Raw genomic sequence first — 18583 nt, 5'->3', positions numbered from 1 at the left:
GTCTGTGCTGTGCAGTGTGACTATCAGACTGCAACTTGGAATTATTACTTATTTGGAGCCTTGAGCAGAATTCCTCCACCTGAGTTCAAATAAGCTGCTGCTGTAGATTCTAATAAGAAAGTTACCACACAGCTCGCCTCGCTCATTAGATCTCACGGGAATAGATGATATAAATGGTTTATTTCCCATCCTAGCCATGCTCAGTCATTTTTCATACTGTCCAATCAATAGATATCCATCTCTCCACTTACAGTACAGTGTGGGCTGCAATCGCCCTTCCTTTAGGCCATTTTCTCAAGATACCACAAAGAAAATACAAAGATTTAAGAAAAGGTTACGTGCAGTGAGAAAGTGGTGAATCTCTATTTGTCTGTCATTAGTGATATCTTACAAAAAAAGTGAAAGTGTTGAGGTATTCTGCATTAAAGACAATACCACGATGAGCCACCTCTAGCTAGCTTTGATCAACGCACAATAATAACTCCACATTTCAACGGAAGATGAAGACAGCAGTCCTCCCAGGATTTCTCAAGCCTAAAAGATTCCTCTCCATCTTATCCTGCTCCCCTTCGTTTGGCTTTCTGTTGCAGTTTTTCCAGCAATTATTGAAGTGATTTGATTATTCTATTACTCCAGACATTTCAGATCTAATTTCTAAAGTCCATTGAGGCCTCTAATTAAAATGTGCAGATAGGGTGTTAATTATTAGACACGCCATCTTTGAATTAGCATTGTATCCAAATCATTGTAGTCATTCATGTAGGCTTTGATCAAATAAATATACACAGACTGTTGTATTGTCAATCATTCACACATTTTCCCTATAAACCCATATTTGGCATCATGTCATACAAATGTGTCATCCCGATGCATACAGAAACGTGATCAACAACCACTACAGAGAGCCTATCCATTTAATGACCGTTTACATCAATGCTTTGAATACAAGAAAGCTTTAGGCCTAGATTGAATCAGATCTAATGTTAACCGTCCATAGCCGACACCCACATAGCTGAATGTTTTTGAGGTGTAACTGTGTTGGAGCTGTCAAATCGGTGAACAGCTGCTCTTGATCATTGTCACAAAGCCACATCTGTCACACTCCTGTTAGAAGTTCACAATGACAAAGTGTAGGCTATATAGAAATAATGACGCTCAAATTGAAAATCATCAAACTAAATAATGAGGATTTCTATCAGCCTAATTGAAGTGTAGATTACATCTCACATTCCAGTGTTCTAACTTGTAAGCAAGGCTACATGGAATTTCTCTTAATGTGACTCTTAATGCATGGGATTTCTCTTAATGTGACTCTTAATGCATGGGATTTCTCTTAATGTGACTCTTAATGCATGGGATTTCTCATAATGGCAATGTCCGCTTTAGGTATAATACCAGTAGCCGCTTGTGGACTCTAACACAGTTCCACCGCTAAAACAACCGCTATGCAGATGTTGGCTAAAGTGAATCTGATTGAATAGAGCCCTTAGGCTGCTGCTCCTCCACCTCCCACCATGTAATGCTGAATCAATGCAAAGTGTGTTTTGTGTCTGGCAAATGAAAAATACAAAGGGGTTTGATCAATTTACAAGTGAGATATGACTGAGGGCTTGTAGCTTTCCGGAGTGGGAGACATTGTGTTCTCGGTGTGCACATTCAGTCCAGATATTTAGAGAGGCTATTAAACTAAGACTTGGGAGCGGTGGATTACAAAGAATGTTAGATAGAAATTTGAAGAAGAAATGGAATTTCTTTATTGCCTCTATGCAATGTCCTCTGGTATCCTAGTGGAGATTGAATAGGCCTACCACCTGGGAGCTAACGATAAGCTAGCAGGAGCACCGGACTTTCAGCACCATGGCCAGCTCCTGCTCTCTGTGTCTCACATTGAATGCAGTTCTCTTTCTCATTCTCTCAGTTCTGTCTCTCATGAATACTCAAGGTTGATGTGATTTTTGAGGGTAGTGTTTTCTAAGAAGCACCAATTATGTTCCAGCACTTCCCGGTGGAAAGTGGACTATTTGATGCATTGCTTGAGTTTGATATTGTGCTACCCATCTGAGTTTTTTGTGACTTTTTGGAGGTTACTCCTAGAACACAATGGTTTGCCATGCTGACTCCGTTGTCTGCCGAAGAAAGACACTTTCACCAGTGTTAGACAGATTTTAAACAGTGTGAGCAGCAGTACACCAGTGGGGTTGTGTGGTTGCTTCCTCTGAGCCCCCGTCACCATGAAGGGGATTAGCTACAAATTAAAAATGTGTTTAAGAGAGTGTTTAAGAGGATTTGGGCCCAGTTAATAGGCAGATGTGCTGCGATCAGAAAAACTGATGTCTTCATTCTGCTAAAGCTAGTTTACCCATGTGGGGGATTTTAGCCCGTGTTATACATGGAGAGGAGCCAGCTCAGCCCAGGCAACTTCCCTGCTCTCCTCCCACCCAGGCAGATGTCTGGAAGGAGGCCCATATCTAGCTCCACTTCCCTGTGAATTACAGTGGGAAATAGATGTTCTTACTTCAGAATGTGCTACGCTCTTTTGACATTCAGTAGGTTAGCTGATATCCACGTGGGCAAGAGTAAACATTTAATGCAGGCTTATATCCCCGGGGCCACGAATGTGTAAAATGTATGCACGCATGACTGTAGGTCGCTTTGGATAAAAGTGTGTGCTAAATGGCATATATTTATAGGTTCACAGCAAAGCTGTGAACACACTGTTGTTGTCTGAATTCTTATTAACTTTTTTTCTTAACATGGTCAAATGACTCAAGCATAGACTGGTAACTTGTTTTCTAATTTGGCACACAGAAAAGAGTAAGACCTAGAGGCCATGAGTAACTTGGTCAAAAATAATGGCACCAATTGACCTATAAGGTGCTCTGTTATAAGCAGTCTCACATATACGTCGCCCTGTTTGACTTAAAGACTTGAAACTTTGTGTGCATGATGAACAAATTTGCCCATAAGGTCTGTCAGGATTTCCCTCCTAGGACATTTTTGAAAACCTTTGAAAAACATATTCTAATGAAACCATATTCTAATGAAACCTATGTCCAAATACATCTGTTAACTTAGTTTGAGAAACGCTAAGGGATTGGTTAAAGCTAGAATTCTTAATTAAAACAATGACAAAGGGTCACCCCACCTTTATTTTGGTTTTAAAAAAGCTGTGGGATGGGCCTGGGGAAATGTAACCACTCTCAAATTCATAGACAGAGCTAGCGATGATGACCCTCCATGATTATAGTTTTAACCATCTGTTGAGGCTATACAGTGTTTGTTGACATTTACTTATTTTACTAAAATTGGAGTTAAACAAACTTATATTTTTGGTTCTGATGGGGTACGACAGTTGAACTAAGCTCATGTGGCAAGTTATATGAATCAATGGTTATATATAATTCATTAAGTCCAAAAATGTATCTAAGGGTTCTAGTTTTAAGAGATGGCTGAGTTATTGACGAATCAGGAAATCTGATTTTACGTGTCTATTTACGTATTTTGTACATCCACTCCACAATGAACTATGAACTTAAAACGTTTGGGGGTCATCATATACATTACCATGATGAACCATGTTAAGTTTGGCAGATCTTAAAAAATAAGGAAACTATTAACAATTCACTTTTTTGACTATGTACACTACCGTTCAAAAGTTTGTGGTCACTTAGAAATGTCCTTGTTTTTGAAAGAAAAGCATATCTTCTGTCCATTTAAAATCAAATTGATCAGAAATACAGTGTAGACATTGTTAATGTTGTAAATGACTATTGTAGCTGGAAACGGAAGATTTTTTATGGAATATCTACATAGGCGTACAGAGGCCCATTATCAGCAACCATCACTCCTGTGTTCCAATGGCACGTTGTGTTAGCTAATTCAATTTTATCATTTTAAAAGGCTAATTGATCATCAGAAAACCCTTTTGCAATGTTAGCAGAGCTGAAAACTGTTGTCTTGATTGAAGAAGCAATACAACTGGCCTTCTTTAGACTAGTTCTTTAGACTAGCATCAGCATTTGTGGGTTCGATTACAGGCTCGAAATGGCCAGAAACAAAGAACTTTCTGCTGAAACTCATCAGTCTATTCTTGTTCTGAGAAATGAAGGCTATTTCATGCAAGAAATTCACAAGAAATTGAAGATCTCGTTCAACGCTGTGTACTACTCCCTTCACAGATAAGCGCAAACTGGCACTAACCAGAATAGAAAGAGGAGTGGGAGGCCCCGGTGCACAACTGAGCAAGAGGACAAGTACATTAGAATGTGAAATATCATGAAAATAACACTAATCCATTAATCAAATTGAACCCAGAGTTGATATATACTGAACAAAAATATAAACGCAACATGCAACAATTTCAAAGATTTCACTGAGTTACAGTTCATATGAGGAAATCAGTCAACTGAAATAAAATCAGTAAGCCTTAATCTATGAAATCCACATGACTGGAAATACAGATATGCATCTGTTGGTCACAGATACCTTAAAAACAATGGGCTCACAACGATCTCAGGATCTCATCATAGTATTTTTGTGCATTCAATTTGCCATCGATAAAATTGCGCAATTGTATTTGTTGTCCGTAGCTAATGGCTGCCCATACCATAATCCCACCATGGGACAGTCTGTTCACAACGTTAACATCAGCAAACCCCTCGCCGACACTTAGCCATACATATGGTCTGCGGTTGTGAGGCCGGTTGGATATAGTGCCAAATTCTCTAAAACGACATTGGTAGAGAAATTAACATTCAATTCTCTGGCAACAGCTCTGGTGGACATTCCTACAGTAAGCATGCCAATTGCACACTCCCTCAAAACTTGAGACATCTGCGGCATTGTGTTGTTTGACAAAAATACACATTTTAGAGTGGCGTTCAGCACAAGGTGCACCTGTGTAATTATCACGCTGTTTAATCAGCTTCTTGATATGCCACACCCATCTGAGTTTTTTGTGACTTTGGATTATCTTGGCAATGGAGAAATGCTCACTAACAGGGATGTCACCAAATTTGTGCACAAAAATTTAAAGAACATTTCTGGGATATTTTATTTCAGCTCATGGAACATGGAAGCAACACTTTACATGTTGCGTTTATATTTTTGTTCAGTATATAAACTCAATACATTAAGTGATGACTTTAAGGATGATTACCTGCTGCATTCAAACCAACCTAGAGCACTAGACTAAACTTCACTTGTGTCATTGAGATAAACATTGTAAAGCTTTCACTGATTGCATATACATTAAGATAGTTCATACATGATAGAGTGCTTGCTTTGTTATCCAACTGATCTTGTGTTCTTTCTGTTATCCTGTGAACCCCGTCCATTGCTGCTTGCAGCTGTATTATTACATTATATTATTATGACAGGCTATGTAAACTGTATTATTATTGCACTGCATATTTACACTTTGTGTTTGTGAACACATTCACAACTATCTGAGCGTTTGTTTAGTAAGCACTCCATCACAGATTGAGTGTGGTTTTATGCTGAAGAGAGATACACCCAAGTCCTCTTTAGTTTGCCAGCCCTTCAGCAAGGCTGACCTAATCAGTTATGACATTGCTTATCAGAACAACTTTTGAGAATATACCAAAGCTGTCTGTTATAGTTCAAAGCTATATCTTAACTGAAAAACCAAAACAATAGTATTGCTTCTTTAACAGCAACAAGGGAGCTGTTTTGACAGTAATGCCTTCTTTAGATTACATGCAGAGTGGTAATATCAATACCAACACTTTTTATTACAAAAATTGAATAATTACGCTAACTAAAATAGCAAGCCAGGTGAGCACAATGAGATTCATCAAAATAGAAATGTTTTATCTAGTAAATGAGGATTTATGATTTAAAATCCTCATAGTTGCTTAGAAACACAAGTCTTTATGGATTGTGTTCCTTAAAGAAGGCCTATAGCACGGAAATACAATTTCTTTATGCACACTATTACTAGGGTTTACTCAACATTCTATATGAGACTTTTACAATCACAGTGTATTATCACTGTAAATCAAAGAGCAAAACAGCTCTTTGTCTTCAGAGAGGACTGGGTCATCTTTTTCATAGCCAACTGCTTTTTCTCCATACAGCTGTGTTCACAGAGATTCCCCATGACATCACAGCACAGAGTGGCCAGGACGTGGAGATGGCGTGCTCCTTCCGGGGGGCAGGCCCCTCCTACTCCCTGGAGATCCAGTGGTGGTACATCAGAAACCACAGAGACTGGACGGAGAAACAGCCCTGGACCACCAATCAGGTAGCTAGACTGGTATTTGGTATTTTATTAGGATCCCCATTAGCTGTTGCAAAAGCAGCAGCTACTCTTCCTGGGGTCCACATAAAACATGAAACAAGACATAATATAGAACATTAATAGACAAGAACATCTCAAGGACGGAAATACATCAACTTTTTTTTAAAGGCACACGTAGCCTACATATCAATACATACACACAAACTATCTCGGTCAAATAGGGTAGAGGCGTTGTGAGGTATTGCTTTAAAAAAATGTTTAACAGATTTGCTGTTTTTTTTTAGCAAAATGAAATGGAATGGAGTTCTATGCAATAATGTCTCTATATAATACTGTACGCTTTCTTGATTTTGTTCTGGATTTGGGGACTCTGAAATGACCCCTGGTGGCATGTCTGGAGGGGTAAGTGTGTGTGTCGGAGCTGTGTGGAAGTTGACAATGCAAACAATTTGGGATTTTCAACACATTAAGAGACTGCTCGCTCTCTGTCACTGCTTAGAGAATGTTGCTGAGGAGGTGTTCTGTGATCAGTGATCACAGGGATGCAGCAGAGCATGGATAGTTGTGGAACAGTCTTCCTATTCTCCTTCATTGCAAATCACAATGTAAATAGCAAATAGCAGTAAGTAGTGTAGGATATGCACACAAACTCCTTTACTCAGTCTCAATCTTTAGTTTGCCATCGTGCACAGCTATACAGGTCAAAATCAGGACCAACTAATAAAGTACACAGAGCTAAACTGAGTGAGGTGAGCAGCACGTAACAAACCACACATGAATCACTGCAGTAGGCAGAAATAGCAGCAGGTTCCCCAGGTGCCCCGGAGGCACAAGAACAGAAGAGGAGGCTGAGGAAATATTTCATCAGGAGGACTACCTGAGCTGGGCAAAGCAGAGCAGGTTTTCCATAAGGACGTGACGTTTTTCAGGCCTCCTGCTGTCTTTCGACACTTTTTAATTGGAAAAGGGAGAAATGTAAAGAAACTTCCTCTCACCTCACTCAGATTCATTATTCATGATGTGCCCCTGGAGGACTGGCTGTTACACCATGCCTCCCTTGCTGGAGTGTGGGCCAGGTGGAGCTACTGGCCTAGAATACTGTACAGTCTGTGTTGTAATGTAGTCAGGCCTACACTCTCTTTTCCTGGATGAACCATGTCTACAGGATAATATATTGGTTCCTCTCAGGTTGAAATGTATTGCATACTTTTTTGGTTTTGAATTCATATTATAAATGTGAGTTATGCTACGAATGTGGAGATGAGTACCTTGGGGGGAAACACAGGTTTCACTTCTAGATCTATTGCTCTGAATAGAGTGGTGATTCTCCGCATACAGTATGCAGACTATGCACAGAGGAACACTGGGTTTATGTCATTTTGAGTCCAGCTGTACCTTTTTGATGCAATTACCTGTAAAGTGGGCATTATTAGGCCCAGTGTTCTGCTCTGATCAAATGACCTGGAAGTGGACTCATTGATGTCAGGCATTTTTACGCAATGAAGAAAATGTTATAAAAGTATGTCTAATGTTTCTCATTCTTTGAAATATTTTCCTACAGGTTGTACCCCAGGATGAGATGTCAAAGGATGCTACCAAAATAAGTGTGAGTCTTTGCTGCATTTAATGTGATATGTCCTACCTGTCTGGTGTCTCTTGTTGGTCATTTAGTGTCCAATAGAGGCTTCATTACCAAAATTATACAAGAAGTGGTAGGGTTAGGGGAAAAACAAATATATATATATATGTGTATTTACATATTTTTTTTATTATATACAGTTAAAGTCGGAGGTTTACATACACCTTAGCCAAATACATTTAACTCAGTTTTTCACAATTCCTGACATTTAATCCTAGTAGAAATTCCCTGTCTTAGGTCAGTTAGGATCACCACTTTATTTTAAGAACGTGAAATGTCAGAATAATAGTAGAGAGAATGATTTATTTCAGATTTAATTTCTTTCATCACATTCCCAGTGGGTCAGAAGTTTACATACACTCAATTAGTATTTGGTTGCATTACTTTTAAATTGTTTAACTTGGGTCAAACATTTCAGGTAGCCTTCCACAAGCTTCCCACAATAAGTTGGATGAATTTGGGCACATTCCTCCTAGAAGGAGCTGGTGTAACTGAGTCAGGTTTGTAGGCCTCCTTGGTCGCACACACTTTTTCAGTTCTGCCCACAAATTTTTCTTTAGGATTGAGTTATGGGCTTTGTGATGGCCACTCCAATACCTTGACTTTGTTGTCCTTAAGCCATTTTGCCACAACTTTGGACGTATGCTTGGGGTCATTGTCTATTTAGAAGACCCATTTGCGACCAAGCTTTAACTTCCTGACTGATGTCTTGAGATGTTGCTTCAATATATCGACATCCTTTTCCATGCTCATGATGCCATCTCTTTTGTGAAGTGCACCAGTCCCTCCTGCAGCAAAGCACCCGCACAACATGATGCTGCCACCCCCGTGCTTCACGATTGGGATGGTGTTCTTCGGCTTGCAAGTTTTCCCCCTTTTCCACCAAACATAACAATGGTCATTATGGCCAAACAGTTCTATTTTTGTTTCATCAGACCAGAGTACATTTCTCCAAGAACTACGATCTTTGTCCCCATGTGCAGTTGCAAACTGTAGTCTGGCTTTTTTTATGGAGGTTTTGGAGCAGTGGCTTCTTCCTTGCTGAGCGGCCTTTCAGGTTATGTCGATATAGGACTCGTTTTACTGTGGATATAGATGCTTTTGTACCTGTTTCCTCCAGCATCTTCACAAGGTCCTTTGCTGTTGTTCTGGGATTGATTTGCACTTTTCGCACCAAAGTACGTTCATCTCTAGGAGACAGTATGATGGCTGCGTGGTCCCATGGTGTTTATACTTGCGTACTATTGTTTGTACCGATGAACGTCATACCTTCAGGCATTTGGAAATTGCTCGCAAGATGAACCAGACTTGTAGAGGTATACCATTTTCTTCTGAGGTCTTGGCTGATTTGTTTTGATTTTCCCATGATGTCAAGCAAAGAGGCATTGAGTTTGAAGGTAGGCCTTGAAATACATCCATAGGTACACCTCCAATTGACTCAAATGATGTAAATTAGCCAATCAGAAGCTTCTAAAGCCATGACATAATTTTCTGGAATTTTTCAAGCTGTTTAAATGCAGTCAACTTAGTGTATGTAAACTTCTGACCCACTGGAAATGTGATACAGTGAATTATATGTGAAATAATCTGTCTGTAGGAAAAATGACTTGTCATGCACAAAGAAGATGTCCTAACTGTCTTGCCAAAAGTATAGTTTGTTAACAAGAAATTTGTGGAGTGATTGAAAAACGAGTATGTAAACTTCCGACTTCAACTGTATATATGTATTTACAAAATATATATATATATGGGGGATTGGAAAATATGCAGACAATTACATTGATGGAAGCCACAATCTATCTGCAATATTAAAGCTGATCTACTCCCTAAATAAAATATCAAACAAAATTTGAAAAAGTAATCAATAAATATAGCAATTTCTTGGAAGCTGATTGTCAGTACACTTGCTTCTGCTACAGTTGTGTGTTTCAGATCTATAGGAAACAGAGGCTACAGTGCAGTAAGGTCTTCTTTTCTTCTCTCAGTAAAGCATGAATGGGCCAAACTTTACAAGTGCTGTCTTTACAAGTGCGATCTGCTGTCTTAATTTTAAAAAAGAGAGACTGCGTGCTCCCTGCTGAAGAATGATTAGAGAGTCAACGGATCTTTTGATAGCTCATCTGGCGTGGCGTAGTTCCTTGTTGCCACCAGGCTGACTGAGGGTAATGTTTTGTTAACAGCTAGTTCTGTGCTCGAACAGCAGCTATTCATCTTGCTGTGTGTGGAGGAGTATAAACCAGGTTCTCCCTCTACTCCATTGTCTCCAGGAAAAGATTAAGCCTGTCTCTGATCTCATGTTTCCTCCCTGGTTCAATTCCCTATTGGCTGGCTAGCTGCTGCTGACTAACTATAATGAAACCACCAGCTGTGGTGTGGAAGAGGATGTCACTGGGCCATCGCTCAGCTGGTAAAACGGTGCCGTGAGTTCCAGCCCAGAGTCATCGGTTCCAGCAGACATGGATGCATAACAGCCTTTCATGTTTCCCCACAAGTATAGCTAATGGCATCAACCAGACTGAAAACACCAATCAGCTTTTCGGCACCTTGTATATGGCCTTAAGAGTTTAAGTATTTTCATGTTCTATTGATGCTATGAGATTATACTAAACCATGCAGGCCTACAGTGGTTTGCGAATGTATTCACCCCCTTGGCATTTTTCCTATTTTGTTGCCTTACAACTTGGAAATAAAATCAAAAAATGTTATTTATTTTTTTTTGGGGGGGGGTGGGTTGTATCAATTGATTTACACAACATGCCTACCACTGAAGATGCTAAATATTTTTTATTTGAAACAAACAAGAAATAAGACAAGAACTGAAAACTTGAGCGTGCATATCTATTCACCCCCCAAAGTCAATACTTTGTAGAGACACCTTTTGCAGCAATTACCCCAAGAGACTTGCAGCTGTATGTCTCTATAAGCTTGGCACATCTAGCCACTGGGATTTTTGCCCATTCTTCAAGGCAAAACTGCTCCAGCTCCTTCAAGTTGGATGGGTTCCGCTGGTGTACAGAAATCTTTAAGTCATACCACAGATTCTCAATTGGTTCGAGGTCTAGGCTTTGACTAGGCCATCGAAGACATTTAAACCACTCGAGTGTTGCTTTAGCAGTATACTTAGGGTCATTGTCCTGCTGGAAGGTGAATCTCTATCCCAGTCTCAAATCTCTGGAAGACTGAAACAAGGTTTCCCTCAAGAATTTCCATGTATTTAACGCCATCCATCATTCCTTCAATTCTGACCAGTTTCCCAGTCCCTGCTGCTGAAAAACATCCCCACAGCATGATGCTGCCACCACCATAATGATGTTCTCGGGTGATGAGAGGTGTTAGGTTTGCGCCAGACATAGCGTTTTTCTTGATGGCCAAAAAGCAAAATGTTTGTCTAATCTGACCAGAGTACCTTCTTCCATATGTTTGGGGAGTCTCCCACATGCCTTTTGGCGAACACCAAACGTGTTTGCTTATGTTTTTTTTTAAGCAATGTCTTTTTTGTGGCCACTCTTCCGTAAAGCCCAGCTCTGTGGAGTGTGCAGCTTAAAGTGGTCCCATAGACATATCTCCGCTGTGGATCTTTGCAGCTCCTTCGGAGTTATCTTTGGTCTCCATTGCCTCTCTGATTAATGCCCTCCTTGCCTGGTCCATGAGTTTTGGTGGGCGACCCTCTCTTGGCAGGTTTGTTGTGGTGCCATATTCTTTACATTTTTTAATAATGGATTTATTGGTGTTCAAAGTTTTGGATATTTTTTTATAACCCAACCCTGATCTTTACTTCTCCATAACTTTGTCCCTGACCTGTTTGGAGAGCTCCTTGGTCTTCATGGTCCCCCTTGCTTAGTGGTGTTGCAGATTCTGGGGCCTTTCGGAACAGGTGTATATATACTGAGATCATGTGACACTTAGATTGCATACAGGACATTATTTAACTAATTATGTGACTTCTGAAGGTAATTGGTTGCACCATAACTTATTTATGGGCTTCATATAGCAAAGGTTTTTTTTAGAATTATTTTTTTTAGAATTTTTGAAACAAGTTGTTTTAAATTTCATTTGACCAATTGGGACTAATTTGTGTCTGTCCATTACATGAAATCAAATAAAAATACATTTAAATTACAGGTTTTAATGCAGCAAAATAGGAACAACGCCAAGGGGGATGAATACTTTTGCAAGGCACTGTACTAACTATAGTCCTAAAATAGTATTTGTCTGTTTTATTGGTCTTAAGGTTGAATGTGATTGTGTGATTTTTCTCTGTAAGCCTAGAGGACTCTGGACTGATAATAGAGATAGACAGCCACAGACAAATCATCAGCCTTGGGTACACTACCTGAATGGTTGGAAGCTAATAAAGACAACTGGATTTGTATCCTGGTGCGTCACAACCAATGACATTCCCACAGCATGTGATCACTTTGTGTTATCTAAGATCTGACACCATCAAATGTATTTTCCACAGCCTTTTATAAGCCACTGAACTATTACATCCTTACCCAGTAAAGGCATGTTCTGTATGTACAGGATGCAGGGCACAGCATCTCCTCATTTGTTCAAGGGAGCAAATGGAACAGCTGTCTGCAACATGGAAACAAAGGGACTGGCGCCTATAATAGGACATTGTTCTGAGTGTGTGTGTGTACATGCCTCCTCACATGCCCACTCAATCTGTTTGGTTGCCAGACAGCTTTATCGAGCGCAGGGGCCGGGTGGCTGGACTCTACTGGGCTCGGTGAGGCTGCCAGCAGTACAGGGCTTGGGGAGGCAGGGGCAGCTGCTCTGTAAATGTTGCACCGTGGCGCATCTGTGGTAACGCAGCCAGCATTTCATTAGAGCTGTCTGCCAGCCTCATCCGGACCAGTCAGCCTGGCTCATCCACACACACACACAGAGGATGCAGGGACAGAGAAGGGGGTGATGGTGGAGATGCACAAGGAAGTTTATTGTTCTTTGGAGAAAATTGAATAACAACAGATACAGACAGTATTTTCAGATCTGAATGAGAAATTCAGCTGGAGGACAAATTAGGGTTGAGTTATGATGATGTGAGGATTTCTAGTTTTTGTTTGTAATAGATAGGGTATACAGTCATGGACCAAAATGTATAATTTAACTCTTGGATGTCGACCAATGAAATATCATTTTGTTGGTCTGTTTTGCAGGTGGTGAAGGTTGCCGGGAGCAACATCTCCCACAAGCTTTGTCTGTCCAGCGTGAAGCCGTCTGACGAGGGCACATACGAGTGCCGTGTGATCGACTTCAGCGACACCGACAGAAACGCCCGCCACCACAAGGTGAGGGCCTACCTGCAGGTGGTGTCAGAGAGAAACCAGAACCCGAAGCTGCGCCACCATGGAGAAAACTTCCAACCCCAGGACACCAAGGGACTGGCGAGCAGCAGGCACCAGCCGGAGCATGGCAAGCACTCGCCAGCAGCCCACCACAGCCACCACAAACCAACAAGCACTGGCAAGGAGCTGAGGAAGAGGTCTGCGGAGACTGGCAGCGCTACTGACTGTACTGACAGCTGTCCTCTACACCTCACAGCTCACCCATAGCCTCCTCTGCCTGTTTGGTCTGGCCTCAGCCCCACACCCCGGGTGGGTAGTTCCAGTCCCGGAGGGCCGCAGCGCAATGTACCCAGACCTCTGATTCATCCCAGCTGATTGCTCACCCACCCCTACCACTGCTCCAGACACCAAAGGGACTATATCTCAGTGCCACCTCAGTCCTATATCTCTGACCTCTGCCCTCACACTGTCCCATCAAAAACATCCAAAGTCCTCTCCCAGGCCAAACTCTCTCCCACCCCTTCTCTTTACCACAACCCTCTAGATCAGGGGTGGGCAACTTTGAAGGGGATGGGGGCCACAAAAAATCTGAACTGATCCTGAGTGGCCAGTGTGCGCACCCACATCCATACCCACACATGCAGTCAGAGCCGGCCCGTGTTTTTCACCCTAAGCTACATTTTGTTGGGGGGCCCCCCACCCTGCGAGCAAAACATTTTAGCATCCCCCACTTTTAACAATGGAGAGAATTTTTGGTTTGTTTTAGTTACTTTCCTGCAATTTTACTCATTTAGCCATGCGGTGGAGACATATTAGCCGTGTTTAAGCTAATTTCCTGCAATTCTACACATTGTGTTCTGACTTATGCCATGTTAATATATCTGAGTGAGAGTGACAAAAAAAAATAATTGATGAGGGGGCCATGATTACTATGTTTAGATTGCTGGCTAGACTCATTTACTAATCTAAAAATGTGTAGCTAATTGAGTGAGTTTCAGTGACTGACATAAGAGAAAGACGGCTGATGCACAACCTAACTCTCAACAGTCAATTCCCCCAAATGAGTTCCTATTTATTTCAATACATTGTTTTGTGTTTGATCTGCCAGTTGCCCATCCCTGCTCTAGATTGTCTACACTGTACATGTTACTGTATATAATGATAAAGAGTGCATGTTTAACATGTTTTCTTACTAACTTTTTCAATCATCTAAGAGGACGTATAAGCTGGAAGGGTTACTTGTTGCTTTATTCATTTGGATTTGTTTTCTGAGCAGTTCATTCGCTGTTTCTCTATGGTAAATCCAGAGTTCAGATAAGTCCAGATTTCCATCCAACCAGAGCTGGATGGAAACCAATGTTTATAAAGTAAAACCTGTTCATTGTGTTTTGTGCTTTCCCAACAGATAATGTGGCTGTGAGAAAGACCTGAAGGATAATGGAATTGTTTCTTGCTCTAACCTTTGCTTTGATGTTTTGTAAGAAATCATTGTAAAAATGTTGTACATTTTAGAATGTCTTCTAGGATGTTGGTCTCGCACTAAATTTATGCCTTCATCAAATTAAATAAAGTGTACATGAACCTAATCAACCTTCAGAATATATTTAATAATTCAGTACCTGTAATAATGTAAGCCCTTGAGACGTTGATGATAGATCGAAAATGTTTGTATTACATTCCTGAAAAGTCGACGTCTGACTTTGCTATCATTCATATGTGAACACACACTGATTTGTATGCTGCCATTGTAAAGACATAATTATTAAAATTCAGAATACTCCATCACAGTTACCTCATAAGGCAGTCGCACATTCTCTCGCCAGTCTCCTTCCTCACGCCCATGTATCCTGAGCAGCAATCAACACATTCGGTCTTACAGTATGTCATTTTCTCAGAACTGTATTATCTATCCATTGGTGTGCCAAGCAGTGCCTGCCTAATCAGTCAAGCCATGCTTGTGTCAGATGATTTGATGATTAACAGAATAAAAAGCCTGGTTTTAGGGGATAGCGCATTATCCTATCCCTGGCTGTGTTTTTATGAGCTGCCAGACAGGCCCTCCATGGTTGATGAGTAATGATGCTATTGTCAGCATTGTCAGCTGGATAAATAGCAAAGTACGGAGGAGATAAAGCGCTCCCTCGCCAACGCAAAACACGTGGCAACCCTGTTCCCATTTCCCCGGCACGCACATTCATTATGATGTCACAGAGATTCTTCCAGACCCCTCAGTCTAAACAAGACTTGACAAACAAGCCCGGGCTGTAACCTACACTTGAACCCTCAGGGGAGTTCAAGTTGTATTCAAAATCATGCTACAACTTTCAATCAGGCATTTGTGCAGCAAGTAGCAGATCTATTCTGTGTGAATCAATGGGAGGTTTGTGTGGAATGACCATGACGTCTGGTTATTAGAGGAATGGAACCAAGATGTGAATTTGAAGCTGGAATGGAAGGAAAAATGAAAGCTCTGTCATTCTACTTATGGTGGAAAAGGTCAAATATGACATTGATTGCTATATCTACTTGTATAAAAGGCTAAGCAGTTACAATGAAGGTCAGGCATTTAAAAAAAATCTATTATAATAAAGACTATTAATTACTACTTTAACATTCAAAATACTGGCCTTTAGTCCATCCCTTGTGAGCACATTGGAATATGTACACCTTTACCCAACACAACACTTGCACAGAATCAGCACTTAACATTTGTGTTTCAAAGTCACTGTTAAACTATAGGATGATGTCTGCAAGATACAGTCCCTGAAAAGAGGTTGGGGAAGACTAGGACACGCTGTGCTGTCCTGTGGCTGTCGTCAGTGTAGTGTTCCTTCCTCCGCCTGGGGACAGTCGGGTGGATGACTGGGGAACTGTTTATTGGTGCAGATCACTGGATCTCTATTGCTGCTGGCTGTGTGTCCAGAGGTAACCCAAAATCCTCCCAAGTTTCAGGATGTTGTCTGTGTACTCGGTCTTCTTAAGGCCCATCCCACTCAGCTCCACAGGCTGCAGGTCAGGGTGGGGTGTAGGAGCAGGGATAGTAGAGAACGTTCAGAGTCAACCAAAAGGCATCAGGGTCCACCTCAAATCAGGTGCCGGAAGACACGGCACAGAATAGCACATTGATACATTTAACTGAATAAAATTATAATAGAAAGCTGATAATAAGGTCATAAATTGAACCACAATGTATGATGTATTAAAATACACGACCAAAAGTATGTTGACACCTGCTCATCGAACATCTCATTCCAAAATCATGGGAATTAATATGGAGTTGGTCCCCACGTTGCTTCTATAACAGCCTCCACTCTTCTGGGAAGGCTTTCCACTAGATATTGGAACATTGTTGCGGGGACTTGCTTCCATTCAGCCGCAAAAAGCCACACAGAATCATACAGAATATCATTGTATGCTGTAGCGTTAAGATTTCCCTTCACTGGAACTAAGGGGCCTAGCTCGAACCATGAAAAATAGCACCAGACCATTATTCCTCCTCCACCAAACTTTACAGTTGGCACTACGCATTGGTGCAGGTAGCGTTCTCCTGGCATCCGCCATAAGATTTGTCCTTCGGCCTGCCAGATGGTGAAGTGTGATTCATCACCCCAGAGAACGCTATTTCACTGCTCCAGAGTCCAATGGCAGTGAGCTTTACACCACTCAGGCCAATGCTTGGCATTGCGCATGGTGATCTTAGACTTGTGTGCGGCTGCTAGGTCATGGAAACCCATTTCATGAAGCTTCTGATGAACAGTTCTTGTGCTGACGTTGCTTCAAGAGGCAGTTTGGAACTCTGCAGTGAGTGTTGCAACCGAGGACAGATGATTTTTACACGCTAGGCGCTTCAGCACTCCTGTTCTGTGACCTTGTGTGGCTGAGCCGTTGTTGCTCCAATATGTTTCTACTTCACAATAACAGCACTTACAGTTGACTGGGGAAGCTCTAGCTGGGCATACATTTGACAAACTGACTTGTTGGAAAGATGGCATCCTATGAAAGTTACTGTGCCCTTCAATAAGGCCATTCTACTGCCAATGATTGTCTATGGAGATTGCATGGCTGTGTGCTCACCTTTATACACCTGTCAGCATTTGATGACTTGAAATAGTCAAATCCACACATTTGAGGGTGTGTCCACATATTTTTGTATATATAGTGTATGACAAGGCCTTGTAATATATTGTACTTCTAGATGTATTATTGCTTTACACGTATACCTGAGACATGCCTCTTGCAGTTTGGGTGGCTGTCTGCAGCCGAGGTAGGGCAGGCAGGCAGGCTTCCGTTACAGCATCCAGGTCTGAGTCCCCTGGAAATACAACACTTAAACCAGAAGGAAAACCGAGGGAAAGAAAGAAGGGGGGAAAAGCAGGGTGAAAAAAACAGAGTGTGTTGAGGAGAAACTGCTGAAATCCCCTGGGAATTTCACAGCAGCCTGTCTCTATCCCTAGATTTCACACATCCACTCCCCCCTCTCAGTACCTTTCATAGTCATGGCAACTTCATCACTTTGTAGTAGTAGCCCCCACCCCACAGACACATATTCCCTAAGCTCCTAAATGGGCCACCATTCAAACATCATTTCAAAATAAGTCTTATCGCATCTTCCTCAAGGTCTTTAGCAAGGCTTTGCTTATTTGGCAATTCAACCCACACGGTTGAAAAACAAGCCTGAATACATTGGTGCATATTTCAAAAAGGTAAATGGGATTATTTCAGCATTAATTTGATCCTGTATCCCTATCCCTTCTGTCTCGTGTGGAAACAGGAGGGAAACACAGTGAAATACTGAGGGAGAGTCCAGCCCAGGAGTTTCTCTATGGGGTAAATAAAGCTAAAAGCATATCACATTAGGAGAATATCTTTCTCTGTGGCCTGGCTAGTAATTGCCTTTCTGGAGACGTTTCAGCGGTGAGGTGGAGCCGATATTTACCAGTGTGTTCTTGTACTGCTTCTGCAGCCTCTGTCTCTCGATGTCTCAACTTCAGCCTACCCAGCTGTATTCCTCTGGGGCTGATGAGGAAATAGGCAGCATCTTCAAGCACCAAGGAAGACCATGTATCGACTCAGCTAGTTGAAGTGTATCCAAACCGATCTACTGTTGAAAACCAGTGGGTATCATGGTGTCTCTGCCTTGTGTGTGTCTCCATTTCCCTTGACTATAAGGCAGCAGCGATGTCTTTTTCACTTAGGAGCTCTGTTGGAGACATTTACATGCACATACACCATTCAATGCAGTCTATCGGACACACACTTTGTAATTCAAAAACAGTTCAAGATTGACACCTAGTGGCCAAAAACTAAACTCAGCAGAAAAAGTGTTCCTGAAAAAGGGACATTTCTCTCTTTCAAAGATAATTCGTAAAAATCCAAATAACGTCACAGCTC

At 41.4% G+C, this 18583-nt stretch overlaps 1 protein-coding gene across 1 annotated transcript in view; it reads left to right on the top strand.

The window, feature by feature from the left end:
• Positions 1-14778, top strand: part of LOC118360912 (V-set and transmembrane domain-containing protein 2-like protein) — a 34071-nt gene extending 19293 nt beyond the window's left edge. The window contains exons 2-4 of the mRNA XM_035740469.2: positions 6099-6265; positions 7824-7868; positions 13064-14778. Of these exons, the coding sequence (XP_035596362.1) occupies positions 6099-6265; positions 7824-7868; positions 13064-13459 (608 nt within the window). The 3' untranslated portion in view covers positions 13460-14778. The remainder of the gene's footprint in view (positions 1-6098; positions 6266-7823; positions 7869-13063) is intronic.
• Positions 14779-18583: the final 3805 nt, after the last annotated feature.

The sequence above is a fragment of the Oncorhynchus keta genome, chromosome 28 (assembly GCF_023373465.1).
Source record: "Oncorhynchus keta strain PuntledgeMale-10-30-2019 chromosome 28, Oket_V2, whole genome shotgun sequence".
NCBI classification, from domain to species: domain Eukaryota; kingdom Metazoa; phylum Chordata; class Actinopteri; order Salmoniformes; family Salmonidae; genus Oncorhynchus; species Oncorhynchus keta.
Note: the sequence above shows the minus strand (reverse complement) of the source record. Positions and strands in the feature narration are given on the sequence as shown.